Source organism: Schistocerca nitens, chromosome 11 (genome assembly GCF_023898315.1).
Source record: "Schistocerca nitens isolate TAMUIC-IGC-003100 chromosome 11, iqSchNite1.1, whole genome shotgun sequence".
Classification (NCBI taxonomy): domain Eukaryota; kingdom Metazoa; phylum Arthropoda; class Insecta; order Orthoptera; family Acrididae; genus Schistocerca; species Schistocerca nitens.
This window is the reverse complement of record NC_064624.1, coordinates 13,915,306-13,934,605: the sequence shown is the minus strand read 5'-3', so window position 1 is coordinate 13,934,605 and position 19,300 is coordinate 13,915,306. Positions and strand designations below refer to the sequence as shown.

The following is a 19,300-nucleotide window of genomic DNA, read 5'->3' as shown; positions in this document are numbered from 1 at the left end:
TCGGAAGGACGACGGTTCAATCCCGTCTCCAGCCATCCTGATTTAGGTTTTCCGTGATTTCCCTAAATCGTTTCAGGCAAATGCCGGGATGGTTCCTTTGAAAGGGCACGGCCGATTTCCATCCACATCCTTCCGTAACCCGAGCTTGCGCTCCGTCTCTAATGACCTCGTAGTCGACGGGACGTTAAACACTAACCACCACCACCACTATGCATGAACCAGTTTTATACATAAAATTTTAATATATTCACCTTATATGTGAATAAAGTATTGAAAATTACATTAACAAAAGAAATCTTGTTAAATAACTGTACAGTAAATAAAAACAATTATTTACATGTGTGATGGAATGAAGAACACAGTAACACAGAAACTGCATCATACACAGGAAAACATTGAAGTTACATGGATCAAATAGTGCTGATATCGAACGCAAGTGTTACAGTACTTGCCGTAAGGGAAGAAGATGCCGAGGGCACCGTTGGAGGAGGCCAAAAACTGTCTCTTGTGGGGCCAGCAGACAAATAGTAAGCCAGTCAGCATCAGAAGGTGGATTCTGTTTTTCACCGTCATAGAATATACCAAGATCACAAATCCCAGCAGACAGTCAGAATACAGGTTGCATCGGAATTTTTGACATATGTTCAAAGTTTGGAAAGTCCATTTACTTAAATAATAAACCTTTTCTGAAATGTTAGGGGAGGAGGACAGATTCTTTCTCCAATTTGCGTATTTGAACAAATTTTCACAGATGTTTTCAGAGATTTTTCTTGACCTTAGATGTTGAAACAAAATGTGCTTTCCATCTAGTGTGTATCTCAGTTCAACACACCAAAAACACGATTTATCTATTCTGTGAAGCTCTGTTGTGATCCTTATGCTCGATGTATTGCACAGCTTGAGCAGTGTGGCATGAAAATACCCGTGCAACCATTCTGGTGTGCCCATCCAGTGACACTTACGTGAGCTGACAGTATGTGGTAGGTGCCGAGCCAGAATGGTGTGGACTGCCACGGACTGGCAAAATGCGGTGTTCAGTGACGAATCCCGATTCATTTAGGAGACAGGTAACAGCCAGATATGTGTGTGGAGGCGGACTGGTGAATGGTACATTAATACTTGTCTGGTGTTGTGGAAGATCTTTTATTAAACTCTTCTTAAATACAGTGTTGTCAGGCACGGTGACTCTGTTGTCAATAAAATAAGTTTAATTTCAACAAATGTAGTATGCTAAATAAGAAAGGTCCTTTTTGTTGTCAATAGGGTTCAAAAAACACATCCTACAGGAGAATACACCATGTCGCTTTCACAATTCTGAACTTTTTGCTCCCATATCACTTTGAAAATAAACTTTATCGTAGTTACTTGAACAGTATTGTGTAATCCAAGTACCACATCGATTGAATGTTAACTTACCTGACTGTCAATCACATTTCATTGAAGCTTAGGGCAGCCATAGCTCTAAATTATGTAAATATTGTTGACTTAGCTTTAGTGATACCAAGTACCTACTTTAAAATGCCTACTTGACACTTAAACTGCTTTCTTCATTTTTGGAATACCAAATGGAAGGGCAAAGTACAGTTTTACCTCGACGAGCATATGGTTTCGAAGACAGAGCCGTCAAAAGTGAGGTCATCTGCAGTAACATCTGAATGCAGCTTTACACATTTCTGTTTTTCTTCAGTAGACGCCGTGTTTGTACTTTGGTGAAATGCTGAGAGACACTACAGTTTGTCTCCTCACTATCAAGAACAGGTGTTTTGAAAGCCACACCACTGTTTAATATACCTCATAAATGCAGTTTTTTGCTGTCTTCACTATAGCCATTTGTTTCTTCAAGTATTAATTTCTTCTCTCTTTGCTTATAACGTAGATAAGGAGGAATTTTTTTGTGAAATGACTTGTACATTTTGGCTTTTCTTGGTAGTGTTTTGAGAGCCCTCTTCCGCACTGTTGTGACCTTTTACTGTGGCATTACCTTCGTGTTATGCAGCCTTCTGTGTTGTCAGCACCAAGACTCCCTGCACGCCAGCTGGAGACCCCAGACACGGAACTGCGTGTGGCACGGCAGACCCAACAGCATATTCCACACGTCCTGTTTGTAGCCTAGTGGATCACAATGTTCTGAACATGTCCTTGCATTTTTTAATCTTGTCTGCTTATCTCCAATGGGAGAATCATTCACATTGGAGGCTTAAGTCTTTCGGAAAATGACGTTATGGATTCCCTCGGTTCTAAGCCCATAGTTGCAGCACGAAGCAACAACACCGTAAAATGTTGCCTTGATCATTTTGCTTGGAAAATAATATGAACAATGTACACAACTACAAAAAATTATCATTTCATACTAAAATACACCATATGCCAGAAACTAGATACAACAAAATGAGAACTATAATGGAGTTTCTAGCTGAATATCAAAATCTGACAGATTTAAATGTGCTGTAATAACACCCATCTACTTAAGAGGAGATAAGCAAACCACCTCTAATTACAGACATACTGATCTTTCAAGTTTTTTCAAAAGTGTTTGAAAAAGTGGCCTATGACAGAATATTGATTCAGTGAAGTGAGCAGAAATTGTTAATGGGAGTTGACTCTTATAAACTATTCTCCACAGAGAAAGCAATGCCAGTGGTGTGGAGCTATACAAGTAAAACAAAATATCCTGTTGATATATTCTGCCACATTGCCAAGCATTTGACTCTGTGGATCACAAAATTCTACATTTCTAACTAAAGGAGGATGGTTTTAATATCTCTGCTGCACAGATAAACAGACCGCATCTAAGGCATGAAATGTTATGTTCATTCGTAAGTTCGTGGCATTTTTCTGTATGTTCAACAAACAGAATGGATATAGATAACAGAGACTTTAGTCATCAATAATATATTGTCCTCTTTTTACAATAGTCGGCCTACGCTGGAATAACTTTCTGATTCGGCGACTGTAGAAATCACGCGGTTAGGAAGCAAAGAAGTTGTCGAGCCATATTTGGAACACATTTTAATCGGGAAAGGAAGTTCCTTGAAAGTTATTTGATAGAGAGGAGAAAAGGTGAAAATCTGTACTGGGAGTCGCCGCTTTGTCTGGGCTCAACCACTCCTTCCTCTTCCCGACGTTATCACAAAGACACCCTGTCCGACCACCAGTAATGATACAGGACAGGAATGGCCGGTGTTGATAACAAGCCAGTTGATTAGGAGCAAGCAGCCCACTGATTCTTGCGATGTTGGTTTACAGCACGCGGTACTCCCACATCTGGTTTTTGAATGTTCCCCATTGCACGCAAATGTCACACAATGGTGGACACATCAGAGTTAATTAAATCTACCAGTTCTCGTGTACAGTGAAGTGGATCATTGCCAATTAATGCGTTTAAACTATCTTCATCAAATTGTGAAGGTCTTGCTGAACGTGGAGCGACTAATGTCAAAACAATCCTCCTCAAAATGAGAAAGCCATTTTGTTGCCCTGTTCTGTCCAGTGGATTTACCCCCACACATGGCGCGAATGTTTCTTAGTGCCTCTGCTGGTGTCACCCCTCTATTGAACTCAGACTGAAGAATATTCCGGAAACGTTCCAATTTCTCCACTTGTAGCGTCCACAGCTCCCCTCTGTATCTTAAAATGAGAAAATGGCTATACGTAAACCCGGATAGCAACAGTGAACTACAAATAAAAATCCATTAATAAACCCATAGGATCTGGAATACCAACATGTGAAACAAAAACACTACAAACTTATGCACCAACCTAATAGTCACAGAATGGGTTATCGTAACATGGAGAGTGCCACAGGAATTCGACTGGGCCTGCTCTTTGTTTCTAACCTATGTACGTGATCTTCCAACGGCTTGAAAGGGCAGCTCACAAACCATAATGTTGGCTGATAACTCAAGTATACTAATCGAGGGTCCAAACACAGCCCTAGCAGGCACAGCTCAGATGGTCGCTGAATAGGTCCACAAGTGGTTGTCAGCTAACAGTTTAAGCCTTAACATCACAAAGGCTCATAGAAAGAGGTGACAAATGTTACGGGACAGTCACATGCATATACACAGATGATGGTAGTACCACACACACCCACACACACAGACACAGACACACACACACACACACACACAGTAAGAGGTGGTTCATTGGCAGAACTGTTTGTATTCTGGTGACTGTGGCACGATTATGGCCACACGAGGGAATTGACAGACCTCCAATGTGGAATGACAGTTGGAGCTACACACATGGGACATTCCATTTCAGAAATCGTTAGGGAATTCAATATTCCTAGATCTACAGCGTCAAGAGTGTGCTGATAATACAAAATTTCTGGCATTACCTCTCACCACAGAGAATGAAATGGTCGACAGCCCCCACTTAATGACCAGGAGCAGCAGTGCTTGCAGAGAGTTGTCAGTGCTAGCAGACAAGCAATACGTGTTGAAATAACTGCAGAAATCAACGTGGGACACACGAAGGATACGTCAACAGTGTGGCAGAATTCCGTGGTAGTGGGCTGCGGCAGCGGGTGGCCGACACGAGTGGCTCTGCTGAGACAGCCGCGCTGCGCCGCCTGCAGTCGCTCTCTTGGGCTCGTGCCTTTACCAGTCGGACCCTGGACGGCCAGAACACTGCGCCCTGGTCAGGTGTGTGGCGCAGACCCCACAAAGCCACGGACACGAGTTGTCGACAAGGCACTGTGCGAGCTGGTGGAGCTGGCGGCGGCGGCGGCACAGTGGTGTGGGCTGCGTTTACGTGGAACGCACTGGGTCCTCTGGTCCAGCTGAACCGATCATTGGCTGGAAATGGTTGTGTTTGGCTACTCGCAGACCATTTGTAGCCGTTCGTGGACCTCTTGTTTCCGAACAACGATAGAATTTTCGTGGCTGAGAATGCGTCATGTCAATCGTTTGTGATTGGTTTGGAGCACATTATGAACAATTCGAACGAATGGTGTGCCCTCCCAGATCAGCCAACACGAATCCTGTCGAACAACTATGGGACATAATGGAGGGGTCAGTTTGGGTACGACATCCTACACTGTCGACACTTTTGCAATTACGGAGGACTATTGCGGCAGCATTGTTCGATGTTTCTGCAGAGGACTTCCAACAGAAGTGAAAGAGTGACAGAAAATGAGTGTCCAGGAGGTGTAGAGATCAACTTTCTATGGGATGTACGAATTGCACTTCACAAAATGGACATCGTCATCTGATATATGTTCGAAACAAACTGTTAACTTGCAACATGAAAACCGAATGAAAAATGGTGCACTACATTTATCACAAATGTTTGCCCCACCGAGACTGAAGACGAGCTCCTTGGGAGTTTAAAACTGTGCAGGATGTCCAGCTACGTATCTACTCTTTAGGAATGCGTGCAGAGTGATGTTGGTGTAACATACTACAAGGTCACATTTTATTTGTTCGTTTACCTCATGCTAACGTATGTAAAAGTAGTGAACTGGGGGGAAATGAGGCGACGATGACTTCAGGCCTCTGGCAGGATACTCGAGCCAGTATACAGTCGACATCGGTTACGAAACACTTGTGAGTGCCGTCATGGAACGGTACTGGGGTGTGAGGGACCCGTACCACACAGCAGCGACAGGGGCTTCTGAACGTATACAGAGAAGGGCAGCACAGGTTTGTGTGACCCACGGGAGAGAGTCACGGAAGTGGTGGAACAAGTCACTGCGCAGACGCCTGAAGAGAGACGCAAGCTCTCCCACGAGTGGCCGACTGGAAAGTTTGGCCGAGTCCGGAGGCGCTCTTCAGCCGCTCACTGTGCGTCGCTGGAGGCGGAGCCAGGCCGGCCGCCTCAGCACTCGCCATGGCCGCACTGCGCTCCTCACTGGGACGGCAGAGTCACCGTCCCAAGTACCCTCTGCCATGCACTTGGCACTGGTTTGCAGCGTATGGAGGGGGCGTAGACGTAGACGTGGTGGCGAACATTCGGTGCTCGTGTAAGTACGTCGCGTGAGTGAATGATCTGACGTCACAGTTGTGCACAATCGCGTCAGATATGCAGCCACCAGTGAAAATACACGACACTTTTTGTAAACTACTCTTCTACGTGTCTGTACGACTTTGAGAAGCTGGTACGACGGCGACGATCTCTCGCCACCTTGTGTGATGTAACTGCTTGCCGATTCACAGAAACAAATGTGAATATATCCTAACCAATATTAAGCAAACGAACACAGTTGACAGAAATCAGGCTAAGCAAATAGTTAACTAGGAGGAGCATGTCATATTTCTAGCATTTTGCTTCGTTTTCTACTTAGACAAGGAGGTATTTATCTGACGAACAAAACAAAGATCAGACCCTCTTCAAGATCAAACACCAACTTACCGATAAAACCGACACAGAAATTAGAAAAAATTACATAGTAAAGGATAATATCCTGTGTTTCAAACGTAGTAATGATGCTTCACAATGGTTAGCATGCATCCCTGACGAACTTATTAATAAATACATTTGGTACACCCACTTTAGCAGTGGATATTTTGGACCCAAGAAATGCTGTATAAAAATGAAACAAACGGTGCACTTCACAAACATGGAGCGACGTATTCGACGCGTTCTTAAAAGTTGTAAAAAATGCATGCAGTCAAAACTTGTGACGTATCAGACCAGACCCCCAATGTTTCCAATTATCCCTGATACATTAAGACAGATTGCTCCAACCGGTATTTATGGTCCAATTCCACGAACAAGGAAAGGCTTCACCTACATATTTGTTGTAATTGAACTAGCATCAAAATACACTACACTTACACCCTTACAGAAAGTCACTGGATTTACAATTAGTAAAGCATTTCAAAAGCACTTTATACAACAACTTGGGAGAGTGAAAAGGATCATCTCAGATAATGGGCCCCAATACAGATCAGTGCATTGGAAAAACACATTAGACAAATTAAAAATCAAACCCACCTTTATTTCCAAATGTAAACCAAGTGGAAATCTGGTCGCGCGTACCATGAAAGAATTGGGAACACTTTGTAGGCTGTTTTGTAGAAAGGACCATTGTCCTTGGGACCTATATCTACGAGACTTCCAAGAAGTAATTAATGAGACACCACATAGTACCACGACTTTTCCACCAATTACAGTATTAAAGAACATAGATCCACCAGAAAAAATAAATCATTATATTTCCAGTTATTCCCCGAAAGCAACATAGACAAATCCTCGCTTCTGCCCTACAAAACATTCGCTCAGCAGCAATGAGACGTAAGATCACTCAAGACAAGTAGTTTGGAATGCACACTAGCACACAACCAAACGGACAGCGGGAACTGGTGTAATGAAACGAAGCGTTACAGGTTCACCGCCTCAGGCCTAGCCGTTTTGTGCACAAAAAGCTACACACATGCGGTATCTGACTGCCAAGCAGCAAATTTAAGGCATTTGCAGAAGACGGTAGGAAGGCGAATGAGGTGTGAAAAAGTTGCATTGGTGAGGCATTTGATTTTTTAAAACGCGTTCCTTCAAACCAAGCACTTAGTATAGGACATTTCGTGAACAGAAAGTAGTAGGAAAACAAGGGACGCGTGAAACAGTTTATCTTTTCAGAGCCTAAGCAGTTTTGCGCTTAAAAGGATGCGTCGGTGTGATATTTAGCCGGCCGTTGTGGCCGAGCGGTTCTAGGCGCTCCAGTAAGGAACCGCGCTGCTGCTACGGTCGCAGGTTCGAATCCTGCCTCGGCCATGGATGTGTGTGATATCCTTAGGTTAGTTAGGGTTAAGTAGTTCTAAGTTCTACGGGAAGGATGACCTCATATATTTAGTCCCATAGTACTCACAGCCATTTTTTTGAACTTAATGCAAACAGGTGTGACGTCACACTCGTCGGCAGCAGTTTATTGTTATGAGGTACTCCACAGTCTCCGTCCTAAAGCCTTTGACACATTTTGCGGTTTATCAGTTCTTACCAGTCAAAATGGACAGTGTCTTGAAAGGAGGATATAAGATGAACATCAACAAAAGCAAAACGAGGATAATGGAATATAGTCAAATTAAATCGGGTGATGCTGAGGGGATTAAATTAGGAAATGAGACACTTAAAGTAGTAAAGGAGTTTTGCTATTTAGGGAGTAAAGTAACTGATGATGGTCGAAGTAGAGAGGATATAAAATGTAGACTGGCAATGGCAAGGAAAGCGTTTCTGAAGAAGAGAAATTTGTTAACGTCGAGTGTAGATTTAAGTGCCAGAAAGTCGTTTCTAAAAGTATTTGTATGGAGTGTAGCCATGTATGGAAGTGAAACATGGACGATGAATAGTTTGGACAAGAAGAGAATAGAATCTATTGAAATGTGGTGCTACAGAAGAATGCTGAAGATTAGATGCATAGATCACTTAACTAATGAGGAGGTATTGAAGAGAATTGGCGAGAAGAGAAATTTGTGGCACAGCTTGACTAGATAAGGGATCGGTTGGTAGGACATGTTCTGAGGCATCAAGGGATCACCAATTTAGTATTGGAGGGCAGCGTGGATGGTAAAAATCGTAGAGGGAGACCAAGAGATGAATACGCAAAGCAGATTCAGAAGAATGTAGGTTGCAGTAGGTACTGGGAGATGAAGAAGCTTGCACAAGATAGAGTAGCATGGAGAGCTGCATCAAACCAGTCTCAGGACTGAAGACCACAACAACAACAACAACCAGTCAAAATTAAGAGGGTTTGACTGCAGACTAAAACATTGAAAAATTCGCGGCATTTTAAATATACCACGTTTTTCCAAGTTTTCTTTCGGATGAAAAAATTCCCGGATTTCCCAGTTGTCCCGGGTCGTATACACCATGAAGACGCAATAGATACCTTCACTGCGCGATAACAATGGTGATCTTTTTGATGACAGCGCCACGAAGGCAGAGTTATTAAACCGTTTTCCGAATTTCTTTCACAGAAGAAGACGAAGTAAACATTCAAGGACTCGAATCGAGGACAACTGCCAATATGAGTAATTCAGAAGCAGAAATTCTTGGTGCAGCAAAACAGCTTAAACCACAAGGAAGGCAAAGCCTGCGGTCCAGACTGTATACCAGTCTGTTACTCCCAGGGTATGCTGATACAATAGCTTCACACTTAGCAATCTTATACAACCGCTCGCTGGCAGAAAGCTCCGTACCCAGAGAATGGAAAGTTGCGCAAGTCACACCAAAAGCCAAGGAACGGGATAAGAGTAATCCACTGAATAACAGACCCACATCGCTAACCTCGGTTTGCAGTAGTGTTTTGGAACACATACTGCACTCGAACACTATGAACCACCTCGAAGAATAAGATTTATTGATAAATAGCCAGCCCAGTATCAGAAAACAACTCTCTTGTGAAACAAAACTAGCTCTTTATTCCCCCTCGAACTAATGAATGCTATTGACAAGGGACGTCAATTTGATTACGTAGTTTTTAGGTTTCCATATCGCTTTTGACACCGTCCCTTCTGGTTAAATTGCGCACCTGTGGAGTTGTGTGACTGGATTCGTGATTTCACGTTGGAAAAGTCACAGTTGGTAGTAACCGACGGAAGGCCATCGAGTAAAACAGAAGTAGCGTCTGGCGTTCTCCAAAGTAAGTGTTAAGAGGCCCTCTGCTGTTGCTGGTCTCCGTACACCACTTACGAGACAATCTGAGCAGTGCTCTTAGATAGTGTCTAGCTGGTGCTGCCACTTACCGTCATGTAATGTCATCAGATGACCAAAACGAATTGCAAAATGATTTACGCAAGATATCAGAATGGTGCAAGGAGTGGCAATTGACTACAAATCATGGAAAGTGTGAAGTCGTCCACATGAGCACGACAAAGAAAGCACTAAGACGATAAATCACAAAAATCTGAGGGATATAAATTCAGCTAAATACTTAGGGATTAGAGTTGTTAATACCTTAAATTGCAACGATGACATGGATAATGTTGTGCAGAAAGCAAGCTAGAGACTACGATTTACTGACAGAAGAAATAGAGGACGTGACAGGTACACTAAAGAGACCGCCTACACTACACTTGTAAGGCCCTCTTCTCGAGTACTGTTGTGCAGTGTGGGACCCGCCTCAGACAGGATTCACGGAAGCGATCGAAAAAGTTCAAAGAAGGGCAGGTCGTCTTGTATTACCGCGAAATGGGTGAGACAGCGCTACGGATATGATACAGCAATTAACATGACAGCCGTCAAAGCGAAGCCCTTTCTTGCTACAGCAGGACCTTCCCATGCAATTTCAATCGCCAAGTTTCTCCTCAGAGTACGATAATATTTATTTTGGCGCCCACCTACCCAGGTAGAAATGATCTTCATAATGAAACAAGGCAAGTCAGAGCTCTCACGGGGAGATGTGTTTGTTTCTCCCGCAACTGTTCGAGAATGGAACGGTAGGGGAGTAGCTTAAAGGTGGTTCGATCAACCCTCCGCCAGGCACCTAAGTGTGAATCGCAGAGTAATCATGTAGATCTCGATTTCAAAAGAGCGGATCAGGATCTGCACAGCCCCTCTTACAGTGGAAATGAGCCACACTCTCAGAAAGAATGTTACCACGCGCTTGTTGCTACACCCGTGGCATCGTGCAACACGCCCTTCAGCTGCCACCTTTCTGTTTAGGAGCGCGCAGTCTTGTTTTCCGACTACTCGTCCAGTCACCTACGTTTATTGTTTAAGTTATTCGCAGTCTGCTCCGAAGTATTTAACGGGTTCGTCTGCCAGCATCTGAGCACAGTTATCGAAATGAAAGATATCGCATCCTCCAGCCACGCCACAGCACCCTCTAATGTAACAAATACGAGTCGCAGACCGGGGACATCGAGTACATCAATTACCACGTTACGTGTTTTACGGCGAAGCCTTCCAAGCTTTGGAGTCTTCTGCAAGTAGTGGAAACCGGTAAATACACCTGTTGGACATGAATAATAGTGGTAAATGAAATAAATGGTACTTATTCTCGGTAATTCCTGTAGTTCCCATTGCTAGTGGAACAAACACGACAATATCAGTCAGCTTTTAGAGTAATTTACCCGAGATTTTGGGGGCAGAGCGTGCCCAAGTCAAGTTCCTCATACTCAGAATAATTTTTACGAGATGTGTTACTTTTGCTGTGGGATAGTGTATTTGTGGCTTCTTAAAGCTCACCATTTCCTTTGGCCTCCAGGATTCTCACGTGTTATTTTGTTTTGTTTTTTACTGCTAATTCAGGGTCTATAAACGCACAAGGAAAAAAATTCCCGGATTTTTTCAGATATCCCGTTTAATAAAATGTAATTCTACCAGACCGAAAATACATGAAAACGTGCACTTTACATTCAACGAACAGGTGTGGAATGAAACACTTCGTTTCAAGTAAATTGACTTCCTCAGCGAGAATAGTAACGCCAAATTTCTTTAACAAACTGACAATAACTTCATCGTTCTGCAAAGAGATTAATGCTTGACTGCCATAAACTTTGAAATAAAATTAAAAAACTGAAACTAATAATATATTTTCGCCTTCACTAAGTATGTGAATGCATTATAATTCGCTTGATAGCTCCCGCCCACAGAAATACGTTTTGTGTTCATTTGACGTGGGAGCTGTATATGAAGAGGAAGCAGCCAAATCACTGAACGCAAACACGGGTCACGTGGGCAGTACCCCCCCCCCTTTCTCGACAACTCAGATAACTCTGTGCATGCGCGAATGCGGCAGCCAGGGCGCGCGATACAGCTAACGGTCGGAGCAGTCCGAGCAGCGGGGGGCGGGGGAAGGTACTGCTCGCAGGAGAGTCAACTGCGCATGCGCAGCAGCCCGCTGGCGACTGCTCAGATGAACCTGACGGAAGCAGCTGTGACGTCACGCTCCCAGAAAGGAGTGTATTGTTACGAAGTATCGCATCGTCTTCGCCCTAAGGCCTTTGATATTTTTTATCTGTATTTTCTTGTTGTAAATGGTGCATTTCCTCTGCAACTACAGATTTATTTTTTTCCCCTCTCGTTTATGTTTCATTGCTGCAGTGTTATTCTCCAGTAGCGGAATACAGTAGCATTCTTTGCCAGAGAATCAGTTCCTAGCAGCCAAAATTACAAAAATGTATGAAAACTAAAACGATTAAAAAATTCCCGGGTTTTTCCCAGATTTGCGGTTGTCCTGGGTCGTATACACCCTGTAATTTTTCGACATCCGTTCTTTGTACAAATATTTAGTCCTTACTTTTCTTCCGAACGTTTTTTTACGCACAAGACTCCCATTTGGTACGAAATCTCCGTACATGTTTCTGAATGTAGCCACGACTCCGAAGAAAGCAATAAACACACCGTAACTTCCCTCCCGAGACTGCTACACTTAACTATTTCCTGTACGATGTTAATGAGCCGACGCACCGCAATCCCTCCTGACTGTTCTTCGTACGTCTCTCGCTGATATGGCCACTTGGGCAGTTCTTGCAGCAGAACGGATAGCTATTTAGATGCAAGCAGGCGATCTGTGTGTCTAATTTGGTGGTGAGAGTAGTTAACCCATTTGAAGTAAATTCCAAGACGCCATCACAGTACATTTATTAAAGAGTGCAGTAAAACAGTTAGCATTTAAATAGGTGAAACGGTTCACCACATGAAGTTACTAAAAATCGAGACGTGTGTGTGTGTGTGTGTGTGTGTGTGTGTGTGTGTGTGTCGGAGGAGTTTAAAGTCTGACATGTGCCGAGATGAAATCTTGTTCAGAGCCCAAAGGCGACATTGCAGTTGTGAAAATAACTCTTACAGTAAATGGCGAATATATACATATATCATTGAAAACCGGTTCCCTTTTATGCAGAAAGACTAATTTCTCTTGTTACCTAAACATGTTTCGGCACCTGTGTGCCATCTTGAGTGGGATTTGGTTATTGCAAGCTGTAGAAAGTGAGCATATTTTATGTTTTAATAGATCTAACAAAGTGAACGGTAAAGAAAATTTTTGTTCGTTTCTCTTGTTACCGTAATTTTTACATTACACAGTATTGCAAGACTATCTGTATGGTGTCCTGGAATGATTGCTTGTCATCTGCAAACGCTGGAAATGTGAAATTTATCAGCAAGCTAACACATCTCTTGATTATTAAACGACATGATTTTGGCGTGTCAAAATATTTTGCTTACACATTTGTTATTAGTCAGGTTTTGTTGCGACATTCTTCTTTTGCGTTCTGAGGGCACTACACACACACACACACACACACACACACACACACACACATTGTTGTGTTTGCTAACGCCGTTGGCGTTCATTTGTTGTCGAGAGTATTTGGCGACGGATTTGAATTCTGTTTACACTATCTCTCTCTCTCTCTCTCTCTCTCTCTCTCTCTCTCTCTCTGTGTGTGTGTGTATGTGTGTGTGTTCCTTTTCTCTCTACTAATTTGCTGGTTTAATTTCTCGATCATATGGGACTTGCCATTATTTTCCTCTGGTATGTTTTATTGTGTGTAGCTGCTTTGTGTAATGGTGTTTGCTTACGGATGTTCTGTTCAGTCTGTGGAGTCCGAATCTGAAGCTTGTGCGTCACCGGGTGATTCGGCAGTTTGTGAACGGCGATGCTTCCTGGCTGTTGGTTTCCCGAATATTGTGAAGCCATGGGTGTTGTTCCTTTTTTGTACTGCGATATTCAGAAAATTTAGTGTGTTTTCTGTTTCCGGTCATAGCCTGGTGTGAATGTGTGGGTGTAAGTTGTTTGTTTCGCCGTGTAGCGGTTGCACACGTGACCGCCTGCTGCGCCACAGGTGGGCCCTGGTGGCCGATGCTGACTGAGGGGAAGTTGCAGGTCCGTCTCGCACCCGAGTACTGGAGGCTGGCGGGCGCGAGTCTCTCTCGCGGCCCCACGGCTGGCTCGCGAGCCCTCACCCCAGCCACTTACCGTCACGCCGCGTGGCGAATCCGTAGCCGGCGCATGCGCGGGGAACGCCTTCTCCCTCACCGCCGCCGCCGCTGCTGTATTCTGCACTGTTCCCTTAGCTGCAGCGTCACATTGAAGCGTAAAACCTGGAAAAATAAGTTTGTCGACAGGGAAAGGAACCTCACACGCTCAATCCACCCAGTTCACTTTCGACGTCAACATTTTATGAGTCTTTCACATCGCTTGACACTTTATAAGAACCTACCTGCGCACACTGCAGAAGTGTCTCTTCCCTCTGTGTAACCACCAGGTATTCGCTTCAGTCTAGCACTGTTGTGAGAGGAACCCTCTCTTAAAAGTTAGTTGTCGCAGTGCGTTTCGTTTTCGCCATCCCCACTGTTCGTTCCGTCATTTTTATTAAACGTCGTAGACTCGGGTGACGAAAGTTACGAAATAACGACAAGCACATATACAGATGGCGACAGTATGGGAAAGTGTGTAATTTACATCGGCAGTCACATCTACATTTGAATTAACGTAACAGCAAGTCGCTCATTAGAATCTCACCAACAGTTGGAAGCACTTCCTCGATTCGTGGGCCAAAGTAGAGAATTTTATTTATTTTACTTTTCTACGAATCTGCCTGATGCGTCACTCGTTCCGTGTGCAGTGTTGCCAAGTACGTGGTGTAACTCTTGCTACCAATGTGAGGCTGCAATTAAAGGCGGCAAGTATTTGTGTAATGCAGATACACTCGGCGTGAGGTCGCAACAAAAGATACATTCTGACTGAACGAGTTGTGTGCCAGTAATCTGAATATGGTGGAGTATATGCTGGTGTAACATAGCACCACACATGCTAGCAGCATATAGTTTCCAGTAATGGGGTAATGTTAACGTTAACGCAGCTGCATGATGTGGTAGACAACCAACAATATTGCGCCATTCGTGTTTTTAAAGAGTTTGATTTGTAACATTTTGAAATGCAGGCGGTCGTGATAGATGTCGGCTGTGTTCTTGTAAGTTTCTTGCATATGTTGTACACCATGAGGAAGACAATCTTGAGAGAGACAAGTGGTGCTTAGTAATAGTGGAGTGTTTTTCAGTTGTTACTCAGCTTTTGCAAAAACTGATGGTGAAGTATTTTACAGACTGAAGGGCTCCTCACGTTAATTTACAGGTATCTCTCGTCGTTGCAGTTGTCACGGTGTTACCGGAGTTGTCATACACGGCACAAAATGGTATGTACAAATAAATGAACAAAGGATTCATTTTTTGTGTTCTTTATTTGAAAGACCAACACATATGATGTAACTGATTGTGCTTCCTCAATGCCGTATGTCAGCGTTGTGTCAGCATATCCACCAACTGCTGCTTTCTGTACAACCTGGCGACGTTCAGGGGGGTCCTGCCATCCAAATCCCGGGCCCCCCTGTCCGCCCCCGCCAGGAGGAGCTCAGCCGCCGCCCCTGCGTGGCCCCCCTCTGCCGCCCTGTGCAGCGGCGTCTGCCCCCGCCAATCCCTGGCGTTGGGGTCAGCAGAGGCGCCGACCAGCAGCCGCACCACACCAGTGTGGCCCCTGTCTGCAGCCCAGTGCAGGGGCGTCCTCTGATACAGGCTGGTCCTGGCGTCGACCTCCGCGCCGGCGCCGACGAGGCAGCTGGCCGCCGCCACGTGACCCCTCTCTGCTGCCCAGTGCAGGGCGGTCCATCTGCTCAACGACCCCTCCTCCCACGCCCCCACGTCCGCCCCCGCCGCCAGCAACTCGCGCAGCTGCTCCGCCGCGCCCTGCCTGGCCGCCTCTATCAGCCTCCTCCCTCTCTCCTGTTGAGAGAGCCTCCTGCACAAAACATCGACACTCTCTCACTCTACTACACACACCCACACACACAGACACACACACACACACACACACACACACACACACACACACACACACACACACACACACACACACACACACACACACACAAAGAATGAAAGAAACAGTCACACACGCCACACTGCGAGCAGCCCTCAATACACTTCTGCCCAGCCACGAGTTACAAATCTAGAAATCTCCCCTGTACGATACAGATCAACCAGCGTATCGCAGAACATACATACCAGTATCCCATAATTGAAATCTGCATCCACTTCCCATTAAAAAATGGTGCACTGCATCCCATTACAAGCTGTTTCAACTTTTTCTCCTAATTCACTCCGAGGAGTCACCTCCTGTGACCTCATCATCCTGTTGGTAAACGATCTTTGAGCTTCAGAGAAACACACCTCTAACGGTTACTTGTGTGTGGAGCAATCCCTTCAGACTCTGGGGAACAAAACACAGGCAAGTAATGACATCTCTAATTACTGAAATACAACTTCCTCGTCTGTTAACAAAACGTAGGTTGCAACACGGGCAATATTATTGAAAGCGAGAGATGTGAATATTTGATCCAATACTGCGTTTATGTATTACTCTACATAAATGTTGTCTTCATCAAAATATTCTTCATTACATGTGAATAAAATTCTTCCTGTGTCTCCTCCGCTTCCTCATACAATTCTGGAAGTTTTGCTGTGATACCCTGTAGTTCTCGTCTCTGTATGAAAAAGACAGCCCTTTACGGTTCGTCTTAATTTTTAGGAACAAAATTTCACATCGGGTGATGGTGCAGGCAAGGCCGTCACCACAGTATGGTTTGTAGCCAAACACCCACGAGCACGCAACGAATTCTAAGCAGATGCGTTATCGCAGTGCAGAAATCATCAACTCTTCCGACACAAATCTAGAGGTTTTTTTTTCGGATTGCGTCATGCCGCTGGCGTTCAGCTTGTAGGTTTTACTGCTTGCTGACCGTTTCACCTTGTGACAGGAATTCGTGGTGCACCAAACTGTTGAAATCGAAAAATATTTACATCAGTCGTAAACACTTGCCGTACTGATAGTAGATTCGACAAAAGCAAAATCTAATGTCTCTAAAAGGTTGATGAATTTGACTCCGTTCGCATAGCCAAATGTAGTACAAACGCGATAATCCGCATTTACATTAAACAAATACTCGCCGATTCAACTAACACACCAATAACCTTTCCAAGAGGTGACAACAGACTAAATATCCCATTTACCTGGTCTACACATACTTTTCACGCACGTTTACCAACACAACGTCAAAAAAGTCGTGCGAATCTCAGTTATAAAAAACGCAAAATGGCGATTTCCCCGTTACTTTTGAGCACTACTCGTGTCGCAAGAGTTGTCGCGTTTAATCGGACCGCATCAAAGGAAAGGCTTAAATTCTCCAGTACAGCTGCACTATGTTTTGTTTAAAAATCGTATCGGACGGAATGTATGCGCCAATTGTAGATGAAGTTGTAGACGAACACGCATTCACACGAACAGGCACCCGCTTTTATATTTCTAAGAGATACGGGAACGCTGACATTTGATTCCTGTTCCCGTGTTAGTGCAATTTACTCCGTAATGTCGTGTTTTTCTGGACAGGGCAGTCTCTGAGGTGGGAGCGAGCGCCGCCAGGCTGTGTGGCCAGACTGGGTCGCCGGGACAGCACTGTGGAGCGGAGAGGGCGCACGACTTGACGGACACACTGTACCGCGTCCAGGGCAGAGGGCGGCCAGGGCAGGCGACCCTCACAAGCGACGCCCCCTACCGCCTGTCAGCGACTGTCCGACACATTTCAGTATGTGCTCAAAGTATTTAAGTAAAGTCTATTCCGTCTACGTACAATTGCGAGTAGTTTCTAATTTCGACCTGAGACCAGGTGTTTCACCATCAGGAAGCAACCGCGTGCCTTCAGGCAGAGACCAGGTCGAATGTTAGGCTGAGCCGACAGCCGTGTCTCCAGACGCAGGCGGCTGCGGCGTGGCGCACGCGAGCTGCAGGAAGGGCCGGGCGTCGGCCGGGCTGCCCCCTCTACTCGGCTGACTCGCCTGCAAGGGCTGCCGCCGTCTTCTCTGATGGCCGCACGGCCGCAATTGACAGACTTCGGCTGCGGAACGGCAGTCGGCCCTACACCAGGATATTTTTAAAAGTATGCAGTATACAATACATCGATATTTATTAAAATATCGACTCTCGATATGTTGAAGAAAGTGTGTATCCGCAGACAAAATATCGCGACACTCCTGCCTATAAAAATATCGGCTGCACATTGTAAATATACTGCTGCTTGTAGAGTTGAACTATCGACTTATTATTACATCTTCTGTACACCAACAATCTAACAGGGCGTATACATGGACAAGGAAAAAAAATTCACACACTTTTCCTCGGCTTCTCGGTTAAAAATACACTTTCTCCCGGGTGAAAATACTTTTTCCGTGTTAAGCGACACTATACTCTTCCTCCCCACTGTAAAACTCATCACTTCTTTGATTGTTGCACCGACGTAGAATTCCCCGGAACTTTAGAAAACGAAATTCAACGAAAAAAACTTTATGAAAGACCTTTGATGTCGTGCATTTGTTCGTATTATGGAGGTATAAATTCGGATTGCACTAAACACCGCATGTTACTTTCCTATGCATTGAAATCGAGATTGCGGTGAGCTTTTGTAAGCCAGCCATAGCTCAAGTCACGTGATCTCGCCAGCTGATGACAGCACACGACACGCCATGTAGTCAGCCAATAGCAACATCACTCAAGTACCGCCAACACACAAATAAGAAAAGTTGACGGTTTAAATCAATATACACAGCATTCACATATAATATTGGTCTCAAAGATTAATAAGCTGCAAGAGAAGCTAAGGCTGCACATGTAATGTTGATCTGTGCGCGTTTTACACTTTAATACACGTCACACTAACCTGCCAGTAAATTTTTAGTAGCGACCCTAATGTCATCTTCTGGGCTCGAAATTCCTCTAAATGGCTCGTCACCAAGGAGTTCATTTTTAAATGAGAGTCAAACGCTCTATGATTGAATAAATTCATCGTACATTCTCGCACACAGTTCATCTTGCGTAAAAGGGAATTTGCTTTGAATGTAACGCTTTTCAAACCACCATTCGCAGTATTTTCCCGCGACCTGTTAGAAATATGAGGTTCGTTTCAGCAGTTGACAGAGAGCGCCAGGTGGAAGGAGTCACCGCGCTTGCGCAGCTACGATGACGCAGGAAGAAACAAGACATGACAGGATTACTTCAAGAGCATCCGGATTTCGTGCACCACACTAAAATGCACAATTCAGCTTAAAGTGCACATTCCTAAGTCGAGATTCCGATGTAAATTTTCTTGCAGCACCAGTACTGTATTACCTGATGCTTGGCTCTTCATTATGCCATAATGCCATAAGTGCACTTGATGCGCAGCAAACAGTTGAAACTAGCCAATAGTGTGAAATTAAACACTTTGTTTCAAATAAACTGACTGCCTCAGGGGAAAAGATTAATAAAAGCCAAATCTCTTTAGCGAACCTTGAAAAATAACTTTATTCTTCTGCAAGGCGATTAATGCTT

The 19,300-nt window shown here is 44.4% G+C and overlaps 1 protein-coding gene across 1 annotated transcript in view; it reads right to left on the bottom strand.

The window, feature by feature from the left end:
* Positions 1-15,155: 15,155 nt before the first annotated feature.
* LOC126213535 (ankyrin-2-like) overlaps positions 15,156-19,300 on the bottom strand; it is a 101,353-nt gene continuing 97,208 nt past the window's right edge. The window contains exon 4 of the mRNA XM_049941380.1: positions 15,156-15,679. Coding sequence (XP_049797337.1) covers positions 15,181-15,679 — 499 coding nt within the window. The 3' untranslated portion in view covers positions 15,156-15,180. The remainder of the gene's footprint in view (positions 15,680-19,300) is intronic.